This window comes from Nicotiana sylvestris, chromosome 12 (genome assembly GCF_000393655.2).
Source record: "Nicotiana sylvestris chromosome 12, ASM39365v2, whole genome shotgun sequence".
Classification (NCBI taxonomy): Eukaryota; Viridiplantae; Streptophyta; class Magnoliopsida; order Solanales; family Solanaceae; genus Nicotiana; species Nicotiana sylvestris.
The window spans coordinates 136249568-136266628 of record NC_091068.1 but is presented as its reverse complement, the minus strand read 5'-3'; the positions used below and the strand labels follow the sequence as shown (position 1 = coordinate 136266628).

Sequence of the window (17061 nt, the reverse complement as noted above, 5' to 3'; positions counted from 1 at the left end):
AGAGTCCGAGTGCAAATTGCCTTAAACTTTGTTAGCTAAGCTGAACCACTAGTAATTTTTCACTTGAACCGTAAATGCATGACAAAGAGACTTGGCACATAATCAATCAACTGGATAGGTATCTATACATACATATGCTAGATGTGATGCATTACTCAAAAAATTTCCTTATCTCTAATTCTCAGCTTCTTTTTTATTGTCTATTAATTTAGCCGATAAACTGTCCGATAATCGTTAATTCGATACCAATCCGCCCGATGTCTAATTGGATAGCTAGCTAACGGATTACTACATTTATAAATCGATAACCGATAAGCTAAACTGTTAATGTAAATATCCGCCCCATCCACCCGATTAACTCCCCTAGTATAATATGCCACTTTTGGTATTCCTTCGCCTTAATTTCTCAGCGTATTATATTCTAATGATTTTCTCTTTGTCAGTCTCCAGATTCCAGACTCTTGAATGTTATCTATTGTTAATACTACTTGCCATGCTCCAATTTTCATTATCGATAATAGATTCTTCACGTGGGGACGAGGAGCTTAGCTTTTTTAAAAATGGCAGATGGAAAACGAGAGCTGAAATTACAATTGTTGTCTAACATGGATGGCTAAGTACGTACATTATATATGGAAATATCTCAAACTTGTGATAATGTATAATGTAACGGTTATGGGAGTCTATATTGATGAGTTCTTAATTTAACCTCGTTGACAAATTGATCAGTTTAGGTACCTCATTAAACCTAAAATAAAATATACAGAAGAGTAATTTCTATAATAATAATAAAAAAATTGTATGCTTTTATGGGTTCAGATTACTGATCTTCCATCGTATATTGCATTAGCAGGTAGCACACTGCAAGCTTTTGAAATGTTAAATGTTCAAACTCTAATAAAAGTTTCTGGAGTTTCTTCGTGTTCTAGTTAAGTTTTTTATTTATTTTTAGAATTACTATTTCTCAATTATATTTCAAACTATGGCTAAATATTAAAAGATGCTCCAAAAACTGCTACCGTATCCATTTGGAAAACTTACACAAATGTCCCAAATAAGTCTAAACTTACTAACCTCTAGCCATTAGTTATAAACTTACTAAAACTAGCTAAACACATATAAAAATTAAAAAACCAAATAAATAAGGTTCTTTCTCTCAAATAATCACATGCAAAAATCTCCTTCCATATTTTAAAGCGTGATTAGCAACATTAGATGCAAGATGGAATAAATGTTATGGATGAGGTAGCAAACAAGGTGATAAAATACAAAATAAAAAAAAATACAATATTCCAAAAATCTAAGCAAAAAAAAAACTTTTTCAATGGGTATAGTTGACATTCATAAAAAAAAATGATAAATCAATATACAAAATTTGAGGAAGATTGGAGATGATTTGGACTGGTTTTGTATCAAGATTCGTAATTAAATCGAGTTAAAAAAATTCTTCTGCGACACATGTATCACGCATGTATCTCACACACATGTATATATGTGATACACAATTGATACAAATATGATACATATGTGATACACAAATGATATACAGTGTGATACACATCATTTTTTATCATATTCAGGTTTTACTTCGAATTTTCAATTCAAAATACCTCAATACTTCACCAAATCATCCCAAAACTGAGATTTAAGTTCCTTAAGATGTACCCAATTTATTCTAATAACATCCACTCTAAATAAAGCAAAACATTGACCTTTTTTCTTGGCTACAAATAGCTAATTGGCTAATATAGTAATATTTTAAGAATTGGCTAATTTTTATAATGGACTACTTATAAATGGACATAGCTTGTAGTTTCCCTATCCATATTTCATGTCTCTACTTGTAAACTGTCCAAACCTTGGAATGTACTCCTCAGTTCACTTTTACTTGTACTCTATGAACTTTGCATATCCTCTTAAAAAATAATAAATGAAGTACATAATTTACCATGATACCCATATTAATTGATATATATTTTTAATGAATTTGAGAAAATGATTTGAAATGAGAAATTAATGCCGTGAGTATAATATGAAAAAAATTGTCTTCTCTTGATATGCTAAAAGTGACAAATAAAAATAAAAATTTATTTTTAGAATATTGGACAAATAAAAGTGGGTAGAGAGAGTAGAAAAAGTTGTTTCACCAGTGGGTCAACTGCCAAATTGAGTAGATTGTTGTTCTGTCCCGGTTGCTTGAGATATTGTGTGTTTAAAAAGAGTATTTTCATAAATCACTATAGTTTAGAGCCTAGTAACTATAGTTTGCATAATTATCATATGTAGCTACTGTTCAATTGTTACCGGCTTGTATCAGTTGTATTCAAACTCGCAACGAATATATCATGTGTTCGTTCAGGCAACGAATACAACCCGTAGCAACTGTATTCGTTTGCGCAATTGCATTCATTCGCGCAACAAATATGGCATGTATCAATTGCAACCAAGGCGAAATACAAGGGTGTATACAAATGATACAATATGTATCGACTGTATACATGGGTGTATACAAAGGATAAAACATGTATCAACTGTATTAATACACACAACAAATACAATCAACACGAATACAGAAATATAAAAAAATAAAAGAAATTTTTAACTCCTATAGCAAAGGTTAACACCTTATTTATTTTAAATAAATACCATTTAAAAAAATTATATTCTATAAATACCTTTTAAGGTTTATAGCAAAATATTTAATTTTGGTTACCTCCTAGCCCTAAGCGACTAAATATGCTAATCAGTTACACTATTTTCTTTCTCTCTCTACTTTGATACATCCCATTCTCTTCCCCCATCCCATTAAAATTTTCGATCTCCTCCTCTTTCCACTGATTTTCTTTCTATCCCTTCCCACTTTTCCCTCCCTTTATACGCTAATCAACTTTTTTCTTTCTTTTTGCCTTGTCTTCTTCTGGAATTGAACTGCAGTAGAGGGGGCGATCGTGGAAAGAGGAGAGTTGCAACTTTGAATTGCTGGACGCGGTGGAAACTGGGCCGCCACTCGACGTCAAGTCCAACGAGGAGATGGCGGCGGTCGTGGAAAGAGGATTCGGTTTCGGAGATCCACTGAGTGACGATTTCTTTCTTTTGCGATAAAGAAGAACATTTCCTTTAATATATTTCAATGTAATTTCAACGTATTACACTATATTTTCATGATTTTCATTGTATTCATTTTTTTATTGTAATTCAATGTATCTAACAGTATTCCATGTATTTTATTGTATTCTCTGTCTTTTTTTCACCATATTTCAATGTATCCCGCTATATTCTATGTATTTCATCGTATTCACTGTCTCGCTATATGCCATGAATGTATTCATAAGTTTTTTTTAATTAATATAATTTATGTACTCAGATGTATTATATAATTTCTCTGAAGTTTGCTATGTTTTTGGGGTATTTTTTGGTTGAAAATCTTTTTTATAACTGAAAATACAAATTTTGTGTGTTATAATTGAGTTTGTTGAGTTATATTAGGAGTATATTATGTTAATTGATTCACTTTCCGTTTTAAAAACAGTGTAATCCCCTATTTCACGTTGTGAATACAGTCGAATACAATAATCTGTCCAGTTGTAATCCCATGTTTTACTCCATGAATACAGTCGAATACACTCGAATATAACAATTGATTAGCTGGACTTCCCTGATTCACGCCTATTTTTGCTACTATATTCATGAATACAATAGATTAAATACATCAAATACATCTTATAACCACATAAAAGGTATTTATAATCCGTAATATAGCAAATGGTATCTATAGATGACTAATTACTACTAAAAGATAATACTTTATGAAAATTTCCCAAAATAAAATGCTCGAGAGTCGAAATCAATTGTATTTGTTTCCTTGGCGTTTGCTTACAAAACTGGTGAAAAGGTTTCTCTAAATATTTTTCAACCACACACCACTACAATTTTTTTTCTTTTCAGTTTTTACAAAACCTGATAAATTACTCGAGAGGTCTTGTCAATTAGTGCAGCAGTTGAAAAACTTTTCTGAATGTTGCAAGCGAACAACATTTCATGTATAAGGATTGGGATATGATTGGCATATACATACATGAATTAATTCGTTAAAATGTTTGAATCTAGTCATATAAAGCAGTTGGTAAATGTTCAAAGCCAAACATCCATAACCCAGAAGCCAGAACAATAACTAAGATCAATAAAGAAGTGGGACAAGAACCATTTATTCTCATTTGCATATAAGACACAATTGTCGTTAGAAAAGAATTACAAAACAGACTCAATCCTTCATCCTCTCCTTAGACCATGGCTTGAAAAGGCCATTCAGTTACAAAAAATGACTGTTAAAGCAAGCACACCCAGAACACATAAAAGGAAAAAAAAAAAAAAAAAAGGTCAAGACAAGGAATGAAAGTGCAAAAGTTTGAGACTTGACTGTTAATTCTGAAAAAAGGAACCAAGAAATCAGCATTTTGGGAGATCAGATGGAGGGGGAAGGAGTTTCTGATTGGGAAGTTTTCCATCTAAGACAAGCCATGCCATCTTCAATCCCCAACTTGTATGCACTTCCAAGTGACAATGCATGAACCAAATACCTATATTCAAATGTACAAATTATTGTGTCTTAAACTAAAAACATATTATAAATTTTGTCAAAATATTATCAAATGAATATTTAGTAATATCACTTGTGATTTAATCTACCAACCTGGATTATCAGCTAAAAATCGAATAGCGACCCATCCACCAGCTGGCACACCTACAGTGTTCCTCTCAACAGGGTCAATGAGATTGAAATTGGTAGGATCCTTATTAGGGTCAAAATTACCAAAACCTTGACCAACAACAAAGAAATTGAAGCCATGAAGATGAAGTGGATGACTTTCAGCGCCAAGAATACTTGTATCTTGCATGATTAACTCAACATTTGTATTAAAAGGAAGTACCAAAACTTTAGTACCATTGTTAACCATTGTGTTATTTGGAGGATTCCCGGTATAATTGAACCAATGCAAAGGATTAATAGGAAAATAAGGGTTATAAACACCATTTGATTGCCCAATAAAATGAGATTGGAGCAATGCAGTTGTAGGTTGTACAAATGATATGTTATTAATCGATGCTGCAAATTTAGTTGTATTAGTAGGACCTTGACAAGTTTGATTTTTGTCGCAAGGAGTTGTGCCAAGGCCTACTGTGAAAAAGAAATGCTTGTCAACATTTTGAGGGACTTTAGCAGGAAATTGAGAATTTGCTAAACTGCGCAATTTCTTACTAAAATTGGTAGCAAAAGAAGTGTCATTTAAAGGAGGTAAAGCAGGCTTGAACATGGGAAGTTTCTTCATTGATTTGGTTGAATGAAGAAGTGGGGATTCATATTCAAGAATTCCAGCAACAGTGGAGTTGTCAAAAGTGCCTTGGCCAGTAACATAAGGTCTAGCAGCCATGAGAAAAGTAGCACTAGGGTATTCAGATTTGGTTTTTAGAAGAACATTTGTGGTCTGTCCTGGTGTTATAAGTATTGTGTCAGTCTCAAAAGGTTTAACATATACTGCATCAGCGTCGACTACTGTGAGTGTATGATTTGCAATGCTGAAGAAAAGCTCATCATTGAGTGCAGCATTGATCATACGAAGAAGGTATGTTTTTCCTGGCTTAACCTTTAGTTTGAATGTATCTGTCACAAACCATTTATAGAACATTAGTCAGAATAATGAAAAATAATAGTACTAAAAAGTTCGACTACCATACATTGATCACTTAAAAGTCAATTACAGGTAACTTTCTTTAATAAGCATGGATTGATAACCCAAAAAAGATGGTGAATGACTTGTTACAACCTACAAATACTATAATGGTTGAACAAAAAATTGGATGTTATAAGTACCTTTTGCAGAGCAGTTGTACAAGAGCCCGGGAAGGCCATTGATAGTGTAAGCATCAGAGACATTTGGACCTCCACCAGTTTGTAGAGCTTGACTAATGATTGCTTCGGGATCAGTATTAAACCATTCTCCTGAACATCGAGAAATTAATTTTTGTAACTAATATTAGGAATAATTTTAGATGGAGAAATTTGGATCATAAAAATTAATTTGATATATTCTATGTGGATGTTTAATTGAGTACCTAAGATGATTGGAATTTCCTTGAATGGTTTGACAAAAGGGTAGGATTCATTTTTCTTTGGAAGGATAATTATAGGGCCATAAAGAGTAGATCTTAGCCATGAAATATGGGCATGCCACCACAAAGTCCCTCTTTGACCAACAATTGTGTAATTGTATACATAACTTTGGCCAGTTTGAATAGGGCATTGTGTTATATATGCAGGACCATCTGCCCATCCACTACGAAGCTGTCTCACTCCATGCCTATTCAGAGAGACAAAGAAAATTAAAGAAATTGGCCCTGGAACATTCAAAAAGTAAAGATAACTAACTATACGAATAATTAAAAGAGAGAGAGATCCTAGCTCTTTGAATTTTGTTTTTCTAATGTTTCTTTGAAATAGCTGACAATGTAGAAAGTCTTAACTTCTACAGGTTCAATATGTTATGGGGTAAAAGAACTTTTATACTACTAATTAATTAGATCACAAAAAAGATAATTATAGATAATTGTCCTTAACAAGCAAGATCAGTGACTTAAAAAATAAGACAGGTAATATGTTGCTACAGACCGATTGTATAAATTAAGTTTAATCCATGTAGTAAGGAAGCAAATGGAGTAGAATCTAATTAAGGCCCAAAGATTATACCAATGAATGGAAATATTGTTAGGAACATGGTTATTGACTTTAATAAGGAGACGATCACCCTCCCTTGTCACAATACGAGGCCCTGGGAATTTTCCATTGACTGTCACTATACTCTTAGTATGGCACAATCTAGTGACATTTGCCATTGTAATCTGCAATAAAGATTCAAATATGTTAGCAAGAGTAAGAAAAATATGAACATTTGGAGTAAGATAAGTAGAATGAACTTTTGATATTATACATTGAACTCATAGTGTCTGGTGATGGCTTGTGCAGGCTGAGGCATGAGACATAATGCCAGAAAAGCAATAATGAACATTGCCATAGGAACTAATGATGGAAAAGTACTAGAAAACCCCATCAATTTTTTGTCTGATCTCTTCCTTGAAATTAAATTGAAGGGTGAAGATCAGCTTTAGATTGTAGTATAGTTGGATGAAAGATAGCTCTAAGATTGATGTATATATAGAGAAATATTGATGGGGTGCTTGGTCGATTAGGTGATGAAAATAGTATAGCTTAAAGAAGAGAAATCAGGAAGAAGAGTTCAAAATTTGCACATAATCTTTTTCTAAAATTGACCAACTGTTGTTGGAAAACAACTTTAGAGTGAGGTCAAAGACAATCTAGCTCTATTATAATTATATATTTCGCTGAGGTTCAAAAACTTTCCTTCGTCGTGATGTTAAGCTTGCATGATATTGACAAATTTTTCATATATGCGATAGCTACTGCATGTGTGCATGGGTTTGTTTTTTCTTTTGCTCTGTTTTAATTTCCTCTTTGTGAAAGTAAGACGTCTAGCCGAGGGTCAATTGAAAACATCCTCCCAACCTTCACTAGGTAGGCATAAGGTTTGCATATGCAAGACCTTTTCCAGACCCCACATATAAAAATATATTCATGTTTTTGTTGGTGTTGAAAATAGACGTCTACGGGTTTAGTAATAAAAAGGTTAAAAACTGCATCTTTTTACCCTTCTCTATTCTCTTGCAAAGTATAATTATTAGAAAAAAGTCATAGTAAAGGGTAGAGCTATAGAGTTAGCTATGAGATCACGCAAATCCAATAAATTTTACCGATCCTTATATATATATATATATATATATATATATTTACAAAATATTTATGTCATTAATTTTGAACTTAGTGATTACTACTGTATCTTAACTTGTTGTCGTCGTAGGAACACAAACTTCAAATGCTAAATTCACCCCTCACTAAGATATATATTTGTCAGTGAGAATTATAAAGAGAACCATCTAACCAATTAGATCTCAACATTTAGGCATATTGATACATATGCTTTTTTTCTTGTTAAATCATGGGGTTGTAATCTTACCCAACATATAGCGACTAGTTCATTGCTAAACTGGGCACGTGGTTATGTTAACTAAACGTAGTTTAATAAAATTTAATCTTGTCTATTCCATTCCAATTAAATAATGTTATAGAAATGTGCGTATTTTCACTCCGAGAGTAAACTTTAAGCAAAACGTTATCTGATATTTATAAATGATGAAGGGTAGAAAATGACAGTACATTGAGTGGCAGAGCCACCCTATTCCAAAGGTGTCATTTGACACCCCTTCCTGCATACCTAGTTAAATTTCTTTTTAAATATAAATATGTTATATTGAATCTCTTTAATTTCTTCGTATATTTAGTTTTTTATATTTTGACACCACTTAGTAAAAATTATGGCTCCACCATTGAGTACATTGACTGTTTTCCAAAAAGTAAAGGAGTAACTTATTATTAAAGTCGAATGACTAAAATTCATTTAAATTTTAAAAAAAAGGAGTAGAAAAAATATATTGGTGTATAGTAAGACACGTTAGTGATAAATGAAGTGAAGAAGCTGAAGTCGGTGAAAAAGGGGTTTTCATTCTTTTGGTATCTCACAATCCTTAGTAGTTAAATGGAGAGAGAGAAGAGTGTAGGACCAATTTGGTATGTTAAGCTCTTTTATGGCAAGCAATGACAGACCAGCTTTTGCTTCATTCTACATCCCTTCGTTCCAATCCAACGTCTGACTAGTGACTATTCAAACTACACCAACATTCCATTCACTCCAGCGGCGGATCCAGTATTTTAGATTTATGAGTTTATATGACAATCTCAAATTAATAATAATTAAGTTTATTGTGAAATATTTATAAATATTTAATAAATTTTTAATATATTTACAATGTTTAAACAAAAGCTATTGAATTCCCTAACATCCCCACGGAAGAGCAAAGGCCAAAAGGAGAATAAACGAAGTAGGTAAATTACATAAAATTTAACTTTTTACATCCAGGCCAAATTCACCTACTACATTCAGCTCAACTAGAAAAAGAAACAGACAAAAAGGATCAGCTATCCGGGGCAGAGCTAGCCCATCAGTTACGGATTCAGTCGAACCCAGTAACTTTGGTCCAAATTATGTATTTGTCTTATGAAATTCATTAATTATGTACTAATTATTAATTTGGAACCAATAATTTAAAAGGATTATAACTCCGAACACATAACCTTCAAATCTTGGCTCCGCCTCTCGACTTATGTTCGATGGGAAAAGCGGAAGAAGCTTTCCCTACGAGTGTACAAAAAGATCGCTGCACAAAACCACATTTTCTAAGTTTCTCCTGTGATGGATACATGGATTAATTTGGTAACACAAACAATAGACACATATAGAATTTTGCGCTAAGTGATGTTGATATGTTATTACAATCTGGTTTGTAAGTGAGTTTGTATATATGAGACTCGTGATTTCAAACAGCCTAAGTATACATATTTATTTAGAAACCAGGAGTATTATTTACACGTATATTTAAGAGATATTTTTTGTGAAGACATGGCGAATGATTTTATATACTACGAGCATATTTGGAAGCAAATGTTATAATTAGATTTGGGTATAATCACACTGGAAAAGGTTGTCAGCGGCGATGAGTACGTATATAGATTTTCTCATATGGACTATGGTGGATTAATTCCTTAAGAAGGTTCTAAACACAATATGTTATAAGTTTTTCACTTAAACCCAATTGACCAAAATGAGTACTTTTTTTTTTGTTTGAAAAGTAAGCACTCATTTTCCAAAAGTTTGAACAAAAAGGCATAAAAATGTGTAATCGAGAGATATGAAATGAACAGCAAGGTTAGGATGATACTTAAATCCTATTGACCAAAATAAGTACTTGCTCAAGTAGTTTCCTTCTTATCTCATAAACAAGACGAAATTAACGATTATAGCAAGATAGAACCACTAAATACAATTAAATGATTATAACACAGAGAAGATAAATCTTTGCTTGATTAATTAACTGCTAAATCATGAGGTAATTAACAATGTGATGGAGCTGAACTTACAATGATTAGATACAACAGAAGGGGCTCAAAGGGCCAAATCAAGATCTAATGTCCTGTTAATTACAACTTCTATTTCATCATCACTCGAGGGATTCTCTGGTTTTCTCAATTGGGAAAACTATATAACGTAGCCGTTCTAAAAAATAATAGCCGACAAAATGTATCTTTTTTGTATATTCCCAATATATTTTTGGTATATTGGAAAAATTACTTGTATATTTGCTAGCCGATGCAATTATTTTGGCCAGCCTGTCAAATGTGTAACTTGCCCTTTTCTGTTTCCTTACAGCCTCTCCAACTTTGATATTTGGTCTATGCTTTTTGACCGATGCTACTGTGCATAGTGTACAAGAAACTTTTGATAATGGAAGTAAGATTGTGGTTTCTGTCCATTAGGTCTTGGAACTAGTTGGCCATGCTTGTGACTGCAGAATATGTGCCAATAACAGCAGAAACTACTCCCACCATTATAATGGAAGTGCAAGCTGCAAGCTAAATAATACAAAAGGAAGAAACAATATACTTTTAGCATATCTTGGGGATGAAAAGAATTATTTTCTCTAGCTAGAAAAATATGGAGCAAAAATATACCTGAAATCGTGTGATTCCATCCTTGCTTAGTTTAATGTAGCATGCACAAGGAAGGATCAGAGACTGAGACAAAGCAAGCAAAAGAAAACTCCATGTTATTATGATTCTTTTGCTAATTAGCTTCACATTGAAGTAACAAAAAAAAAAAAGGCAGCCCGGTGCACTAAGCTCCCACTCTGCGTGGGGTTCGTGGAAGAGCCGGACCACAAGGGTCTATTGTCCGCAACCTTACCCTGCATTTTTGCAAGAGGCTATTTTCATGGCTCGAACCCTTGACCTCCTGGTCACATGGCAACAACTTTACCAGTTACGCCAAGGCTCCCCTTCTAGCTTCACATTGAAGTAAAGTGAAATTACTTTGGTAACTTACCACAAGCATTACTAGTGAAGATCCAATCAATGACATTACAGAACCTGCAGTTGAAGTTTCAAAAAGAAATGTATATCTTAGTGGTAAAACGGCTTACTAATTTATTTGTTACAAGTGCAAAGTATTAGAAGAAAATAATTACCAAAATATGGAACTGTTAGTGAAATGACCAAAGTTGAAAACACCAGAATTGTTCTTATGAGGATCGATACACCATAAGTTCTAAGCTGAGGTGAAGGTAAGAATTCTTCAATACCAAACGCGACTGGTGTAATTGTTATGGCATATTTTGTTACAGGGGTTAAAACCTGCACAAAACACAGTTTTAATTCCAGATATTTAATGATTTCAGTCCAAGTTTTTAGGTTGCATTTCAAGTGAACAAAAATGAGAAAAGTATAGACTAAAGCGAATATTATACTTACCACTGTCCAGGCTGCAACTTTTGAAGTAACAAGTTTTGCTGGCAAATTCAATGTGAACTGCGGACTGGTGTTTTCACCAAACATAAGGAAGCCACAAACTGCTACTCCAAAGTACGAAAAGAAGGCGATGGAAAAGCTGCATCGATATGAACCAACACAAGTTAAATATTAGGTCTTCAATGGGCAGATGTACATTTTTAAACAGTAATGTATTAAATCACCTTATAAGAAGAACAGAAGGAAATCTTGAAGGTTCTTTCATTGATGAGTAGATATTCGGGAAAACTGAATGGCTGCCATAGCAAAAACTGTATAGACCAATTGTGACGGGTAATTTTGCAATGTTTAAAGCTGTTCCACCTGAGTGAAATCCAACTTCATTGATCGCGCCAACCCATAACAAGCAAAGCACCACGACAATCAGTGCGACCACTCCACCAGCTGGAGTTACAAGCATGAGAATTCAACACGTTAGCACAAATCGAATAGCTTTGAACTAATTTTCAAGACATTTTGAGGTACTATATAATGATTAAAACCTGAAATGTATGACAGCAAACTGAGGTTTCTTAGCCAAACTGTTGGAAGTATGACAAGGGTAGAAATGATAGCACACATTTGATAAGAATCCAGATGAATTCCAGCAAAGACCATGCGAGCACTTGGGAATATTGCACCAAGATTGTCACTCATCATAATCAAATACTCGATGCAAGAGGACTGCAAAGAAGAAAAGATAGTTCCAAGGTATAGACAACAGAAAGCAGTAGAATGAAGCAGAGAGCGAGAATTAGTAAAATATGGACTATTTACACTTACATATAGTTCGGCGTATAAGGCTACCTGCATTTATTGAAAAAACCAATGTTAGTAGCTAAATGAAAACCTTCTTCTACTAATTGAAAAATCATTAGTCATATGCTCTCAATATATACTCACAGCTATAAATATTCGACCTAGCATTCCAAAAGCAGCTTGTCCGATATCAGGATAGGTTTCAATACCAGGAGAACTGTCTAAACATTTTTTTAACAAAATTCCAGTGTAGAAAGTAATGATTCCAAAAAGTAGCAGCAGGAAAAGGCTACACCATCCTCCTTCTTTGAGTGCATAGGGAGTCGAAAGTATTCCTATGCCACAGAGAGCATTTATCGCTGCATTGAAAGATCAATCCACATTAGAACAAACAGGAGAACTGAGAGGAGATGATTAAGTACTTTGGAAACAGATTTGGCCACAGGAAAAGCAGAACACTACATTAGTACCTATAGGACAACAATATGCAACAAATACAGCTCCAAGATATGTAAATGCTTGAATTACACAGGATGATAGGCTGTAGATTCTTTGCAAAATGCTTTAGTTCATTCAGCAGAAGGAAGTCTTATTTTTCTAAAGTTTAGTTATGCAAACACACGGTAAAGTAGTGCAACAAGAAAAGGGTAGTCTTTAGACTCAAATTCCCAGTAACAAAATTGCGGGACAAAAATAGGCCACTTTAATAGTAGAACAATAAGCACATAAACGACCAGATAAGAAACATGTCTTACCATTTAGCACTGATTGAGTATAGGAACACTGCTGTGATGGTGGCAATTCAAGTGCTGAAAATCTTGCAGAAGAGACTACAGATAACCTTGTTGGATGTGTTAAGGTTGGAACTTCTTCCTTGTTTGAGCGCGGAGAGGAAATTAGAGGTTTACAAATTGAAGGTTGAGGTGTTGGAGTAGTCTGAGACCTCAAGAAGGAGCTACCCCTTAAAAAGCTGAGTGAAGGAGGGGTCACACCTGTGAACATGTTCATTGACTGCCTACATATTCAATAAAAAAATTCAGTCTTCATTTAGATGAGAAGAGTAAATAAATTTCAAGTAAATTCACAAGAAGAATGTCAAGAAGACTTTTAACCACAGTATATGTGCACAGTGAAAATTGGCCAAACAAATACATATAGGCATGCCTAAGAACAATGTGAAATAGAGAAAAAGATTAGCAGAGTAATTATGTTCTCTTTCAGAATGGACTTTTGTATCAGAATTGTGAAAATATACTTTCTAAAAAATTTGAAATATTAGAACTCCAAAAGCACATGATGGATTTATCAACCATTCACAAGTTTTTGGCTTATGTAAGTTAATTTGTCAGACAAGTTTGTATGTTATTGCTCTGCAAAAAGGTACATTCAGCCTATGGACTATCACCTATTTGTAGACCATACAGAACTTCTTGAAGAACATGAGAAAGCTAGCTAATATGTTCACAAATTCAATAACAAATTGGCTAATAGATGTTTCACTTTCAAAAATAACAGTGAGGAGGTGTATATTCTAGAAAGTTGGGATCTTCATGGATAGAAAAAGATTGCAGTCAATTTGATAATAATTAAATGGCATTGCTTCTTCAGCCCGAACCTAAATAACAGTGAGGAGGTGTATATTCTAGAAAGTTGGGATCTTCATGGATAGAAAAAGATTGCAGTCAATTTGATAATAATTAAATGGCATTGCTTCTTCAGCCCGAACCTAGGAATCCCTTAGATATATATGATGCAAAACGGCTTAAGTTCTGTCCTTGATCAGAGATTTCTATATGAAAAATATGGATCGGACACCAAAACTCTTTGAATAATTTTTCACAGCCATTTTCTCATAGCTAATTGAAATTCAAACAGTGCATTCAAAAACCATAGATAAATAATCAAACTACACTATCTAGTTTCAAGATATTACGTAAGACACTAATATTAATAAGTAGTGATTAGAGAGTAAAATCTATATACAACAGTACAACACAAGTTTAAAGACTGATCACATAAAAGCCTAGTTATACAAGTCACTACTCATTTTTTCTTATAAGTTGGTGTCTAAATCAGCTTCCATACACCTCGACTATCTACCTACCTTGTTATCTCCTACCAGCATATGCACCAGGTAATTTTGTGTACCAAGTCTTATGCATATGGAAAAGGGATCTCACTATACTTTTTTTTCTTTCAAAAAAGGTAGTGTCTAAACCAGCTTGCTTGCACCTGGACTATTGATCACCGGGTACTTGCTATTTCCCATCAGTGCATGTACCGTGTGACTTTGCCAATTAAATCTTATCCAGATGGAAAGAAATCACCTAACGTTTTTTTATGCTAAGATTTGACTCCAATGGTATTTACACCCTTGAGAGGTATTACTATTCATTTATTTTACGTGCATGAAAACAGCAAAGGAAGGAGAATCAAGAAATACCGATAACTTTGAGGCCAAGTAGGAGAATCATGAGGTCCAATTTGGCTATGAGATGGCTCATGTACTGGAGAGTGAAGGGTAGAATCAGATCCACTATCATCATCGTCTTCAATCTTGTAATCATCAGCCTCATTCTCTTCATCGTCTGTTTCAATTTGTAACACCCTATCTGCTCCAAATTCTTCGTCTAATCTCATTCCCATATCTAATATTCTTGTTATTTAATGTATTCAATCATGCAAAAAATAAAATCCTTTTATTACCATGCAAAAAGAAAAAAAACAAATTATTTACGTGTGTTATATATGAAACAATAGAACAAATCTGTAAAAGAGAAGCACAAAGGGTTGTGAAAGAGAAAAAGTGAGAGATGGAGATTGAGATTGAGATTGAGATTTGAGAGTTGTGTTTGGTTTCGTTTTCTTAAGAGAACCTAAAAAGAAAGATTCAGTTTGAGATTTGATTGAACGACAACAGCTGTTTATTCCTTTTTATTTAAGGTTAATCTTTGTACTTGGTTACGGCAGCCTAGGTAACTTATTAAACACAAAGCTATCTTGAGAATAATAATTAAGATAAGGATTACTGAGAATAGCGTATCAAGAATAATATGGAATATCTTTTAAAAGGGAAAACTTAACACCAAATAAATTATCACATTTACAAATAAATGCACAAAGTATATATATTCAATTCATCCCATTTTATTAACACCATTTAATTAGGCATGAAGTTTAAAACATTACTTTAGCTTGTATATAAGTAGAAATTTTAAAAAATTTAAATTTATAGTTCCAATAGTTAATTCCATAGAAAAATATCACATTAAAAGTTAAATTGATTTGTTAACAGGTTCGAATTATATTCGTCAAACTTCTAAAAGTTATACTTACAACGTAAAAATGGGAATTTTATGCAAATATCCCAAATAAGTTCCAGCTTACCAACCTCTAGCAATTCATCATAGACTTATCAAAACTAGCCAAGCACATATAAAAATTAAAAACCCAAATAAAAAAGGTTCTTTCTCTCCAAGAATCACATGCAAAGATCTCCTTTTATATTTTAAGCGTGATCAGCAACATTAGATGCAAGAAAAAAAATTCCATGGATAAGGTAGCAAACAAGGTGATGAAATAGAAAAAATATATATATATATATATATATATATATATATATATATATATATATACACACACAAGATTCCAAAATTCTAAGCAAAAAAAAAACAATCTTTTTTAATGGGTATGATTGAAATTCATTGAAAACATATAAACGAGTCAATATACAAATTTTGAGGAAGATTGGAGGTGATTTGTATTAAAATTTGTAGTTAAATTCGAGTTCAAAATTTTTTCTGTGACACATGTATTACACACAGGTATACATGGATATATATATGATACACATTTGATACACGGTGATACACTATGATACAGATGTGATACATTCATGTTTCATCTTCTACTTTGAAATTTTAGTTCAAACTACTTCAAAACTCCACCAAATCATCTCAAAACTGAGATCAAACTTCTTAAGATGTACTCAATCTATTCTAATGACACTCACTCAAAAAAGCAAAGATTTAACTTCTTTTTTTGCTATAAATAGTTAATTGGCTAATATTGATAATATTTAGCTAATATTAATAATATTTAACGAATTGGCCAATTTTTGTAATAAATTATTTATAAATGAGCATAGCCGGTTTTCCCTAACATTGTTAGTGTAATAACGCCAAAGGTTCTAAAATGACTCACATAGCTAGCAAGCGTAATATAGTATATAATTAAGACAAAGAAAGTAACAATATGTAAGTACCTCAATTGAGTTTTGTCTACTGTAATTACTGACAAGCACAGCTAATTAAGCTCTTCCTTATGCGGCAGCGGCACATGAACGCTAGCACAATAATACAATATGATTGGGATATGCATGTGATTTTCTGACTGGAATTATTTATTTATTTTAACAGATAACCAGTCTGATTCCCTGACGCGAACTAGCCGCCACACAGCGTAACAAGTGGGATTCAGGATTCTTAAACAAACTCTTGTACCTATTAGACACTTCAAACTCTATTGAACACTTGAATTACTGCATCACTTCAACTGAAGCGCGTGAATACCAATCGTGCTGACATGGAAAACTGGACAAATTAATAGGGAACACATGTAAAACAACAGAAAAAATAATTAAAACTTAAATAAGGCTTTTAAGATAATATCTCCACCTCGTTCTCTTCTTCACGTTCTTGGGGGAAAGTTCCCTTGAAATTCTTGCTAATCAAGGATATTTGCTACAATGCTTTTTTGATTTTGGAGTTTAATGGTTC

General features: G+C 33.1%; 2 protein-coding genes across 3 annotated transcripts; both read right to left on the bottom strand.

The window, feature by feature from the left end:
- Positions 1-4189: 4189 nt before the first annotated feature.
- Positions 4190-7179, bottom strand: LOC104224177 (laccase-17-like). Its single transcript, XM_009775761.2, has 6 exons — positions 6984-7179; positions 6743-6894; positions 6112-6356; positions 5870-5998; positions 4691-5659; positions 4190-4577 (listed from the first exon to the last, which is right to left on the bottom strand). Exons 1-6 carry the CDS (start codon positions 7101-7103, stop codon positions 4447-4449), a joined length of 1746 nt encoding a protein of 581 aa, XP_009774063.1. The 5' UTR covers positions 7104-7179; the 3' UTR covers positions 4190-4446.
- A 2851-nt stretch (positions 7180-10030) lies between these two features.
- On the bottom strand, positions 10031-15212 carry LOC104224176 (amino acid transporter AVT1E-like). 2 transcript variants are annotated; one of them, XM_009775760.2, is made up of 11 exons: positions 14727-15212; positions 13039-13298; positions 12428-12642; positions 12308-12331; positions 12028-12208; positions 11710-11929; positions 11489-11624; positions 11206-11371; positions 11064-11107; positions 10694-10756; positions 10031-10594 (listed from the first exon to the last, which is right to left on the bottom strand). In XM_009775760.2, the coding sequence occupies exons 1-11, from the start codon at positions 14927-14929 to the stop codon at positions 10508-10510; spliced, it is 1599 nt and encodes a 532-aa protein (XP_009774062.1). In that variant the 5' UTR covers positions 14930-15212; the 3' UTR covers positions 10031-10507. The 2 variants fall into 2 exon arrangements, with proteins under 2 accessions (XP_009774062.1, XP_070021293.1); XM_070165192.1 differs by having other exon boundaries at positions 13039-13294; positions 14727-14825.
- Positions 15213-17061: the final 1849 nt, after the last annotated feature.

Bases quoted from the DNA above. Each gene is read 5' to 3' on its own strand.
- LOC104224176 (XM_009775760.2), bottom strand. From the start codon at position 14,929: ATGGGAATGAGATTAGACGAAGAATTTGGAGCAGATAGGGTGTTACAA. The intron at 12,643-13,038 runs GTAAGACATGTT...CTTTCAATGCAG, and splicing joins TACTCAATCAGTGCTAAATG to CGATAAATGCTCTCTGTGGC. The intron at 11,372-11,488 runs GTAAGTATAATA...TGTTTTGTGCAG, and splicing joins AAGTTGCAGCCTGGACAGTG to GTTTTAACCCCTGTAACAAA.
- LOC104224177 (XM_009775761.2), bottom strand. From the start codon at position 7,103: ATGGGGTTTTCTAGTACTTTTCCATCATTAGTTCCTATGGCAATGTTC. The intron at 5,999-6,111 runs GTACTCAATTAA...CTCGATGTTCAG, and splicing joins GGAAATTCCAATCATCTTAG to GAGAATGGTTTAATACTGAT. The intron at 5,660-5,869 runs GTACTTATAACA...GGTTTGTGACAG, and splicing joins GTACAACTGCTCTGCAAAAG to ATACATTCAAACTAAAGGTT.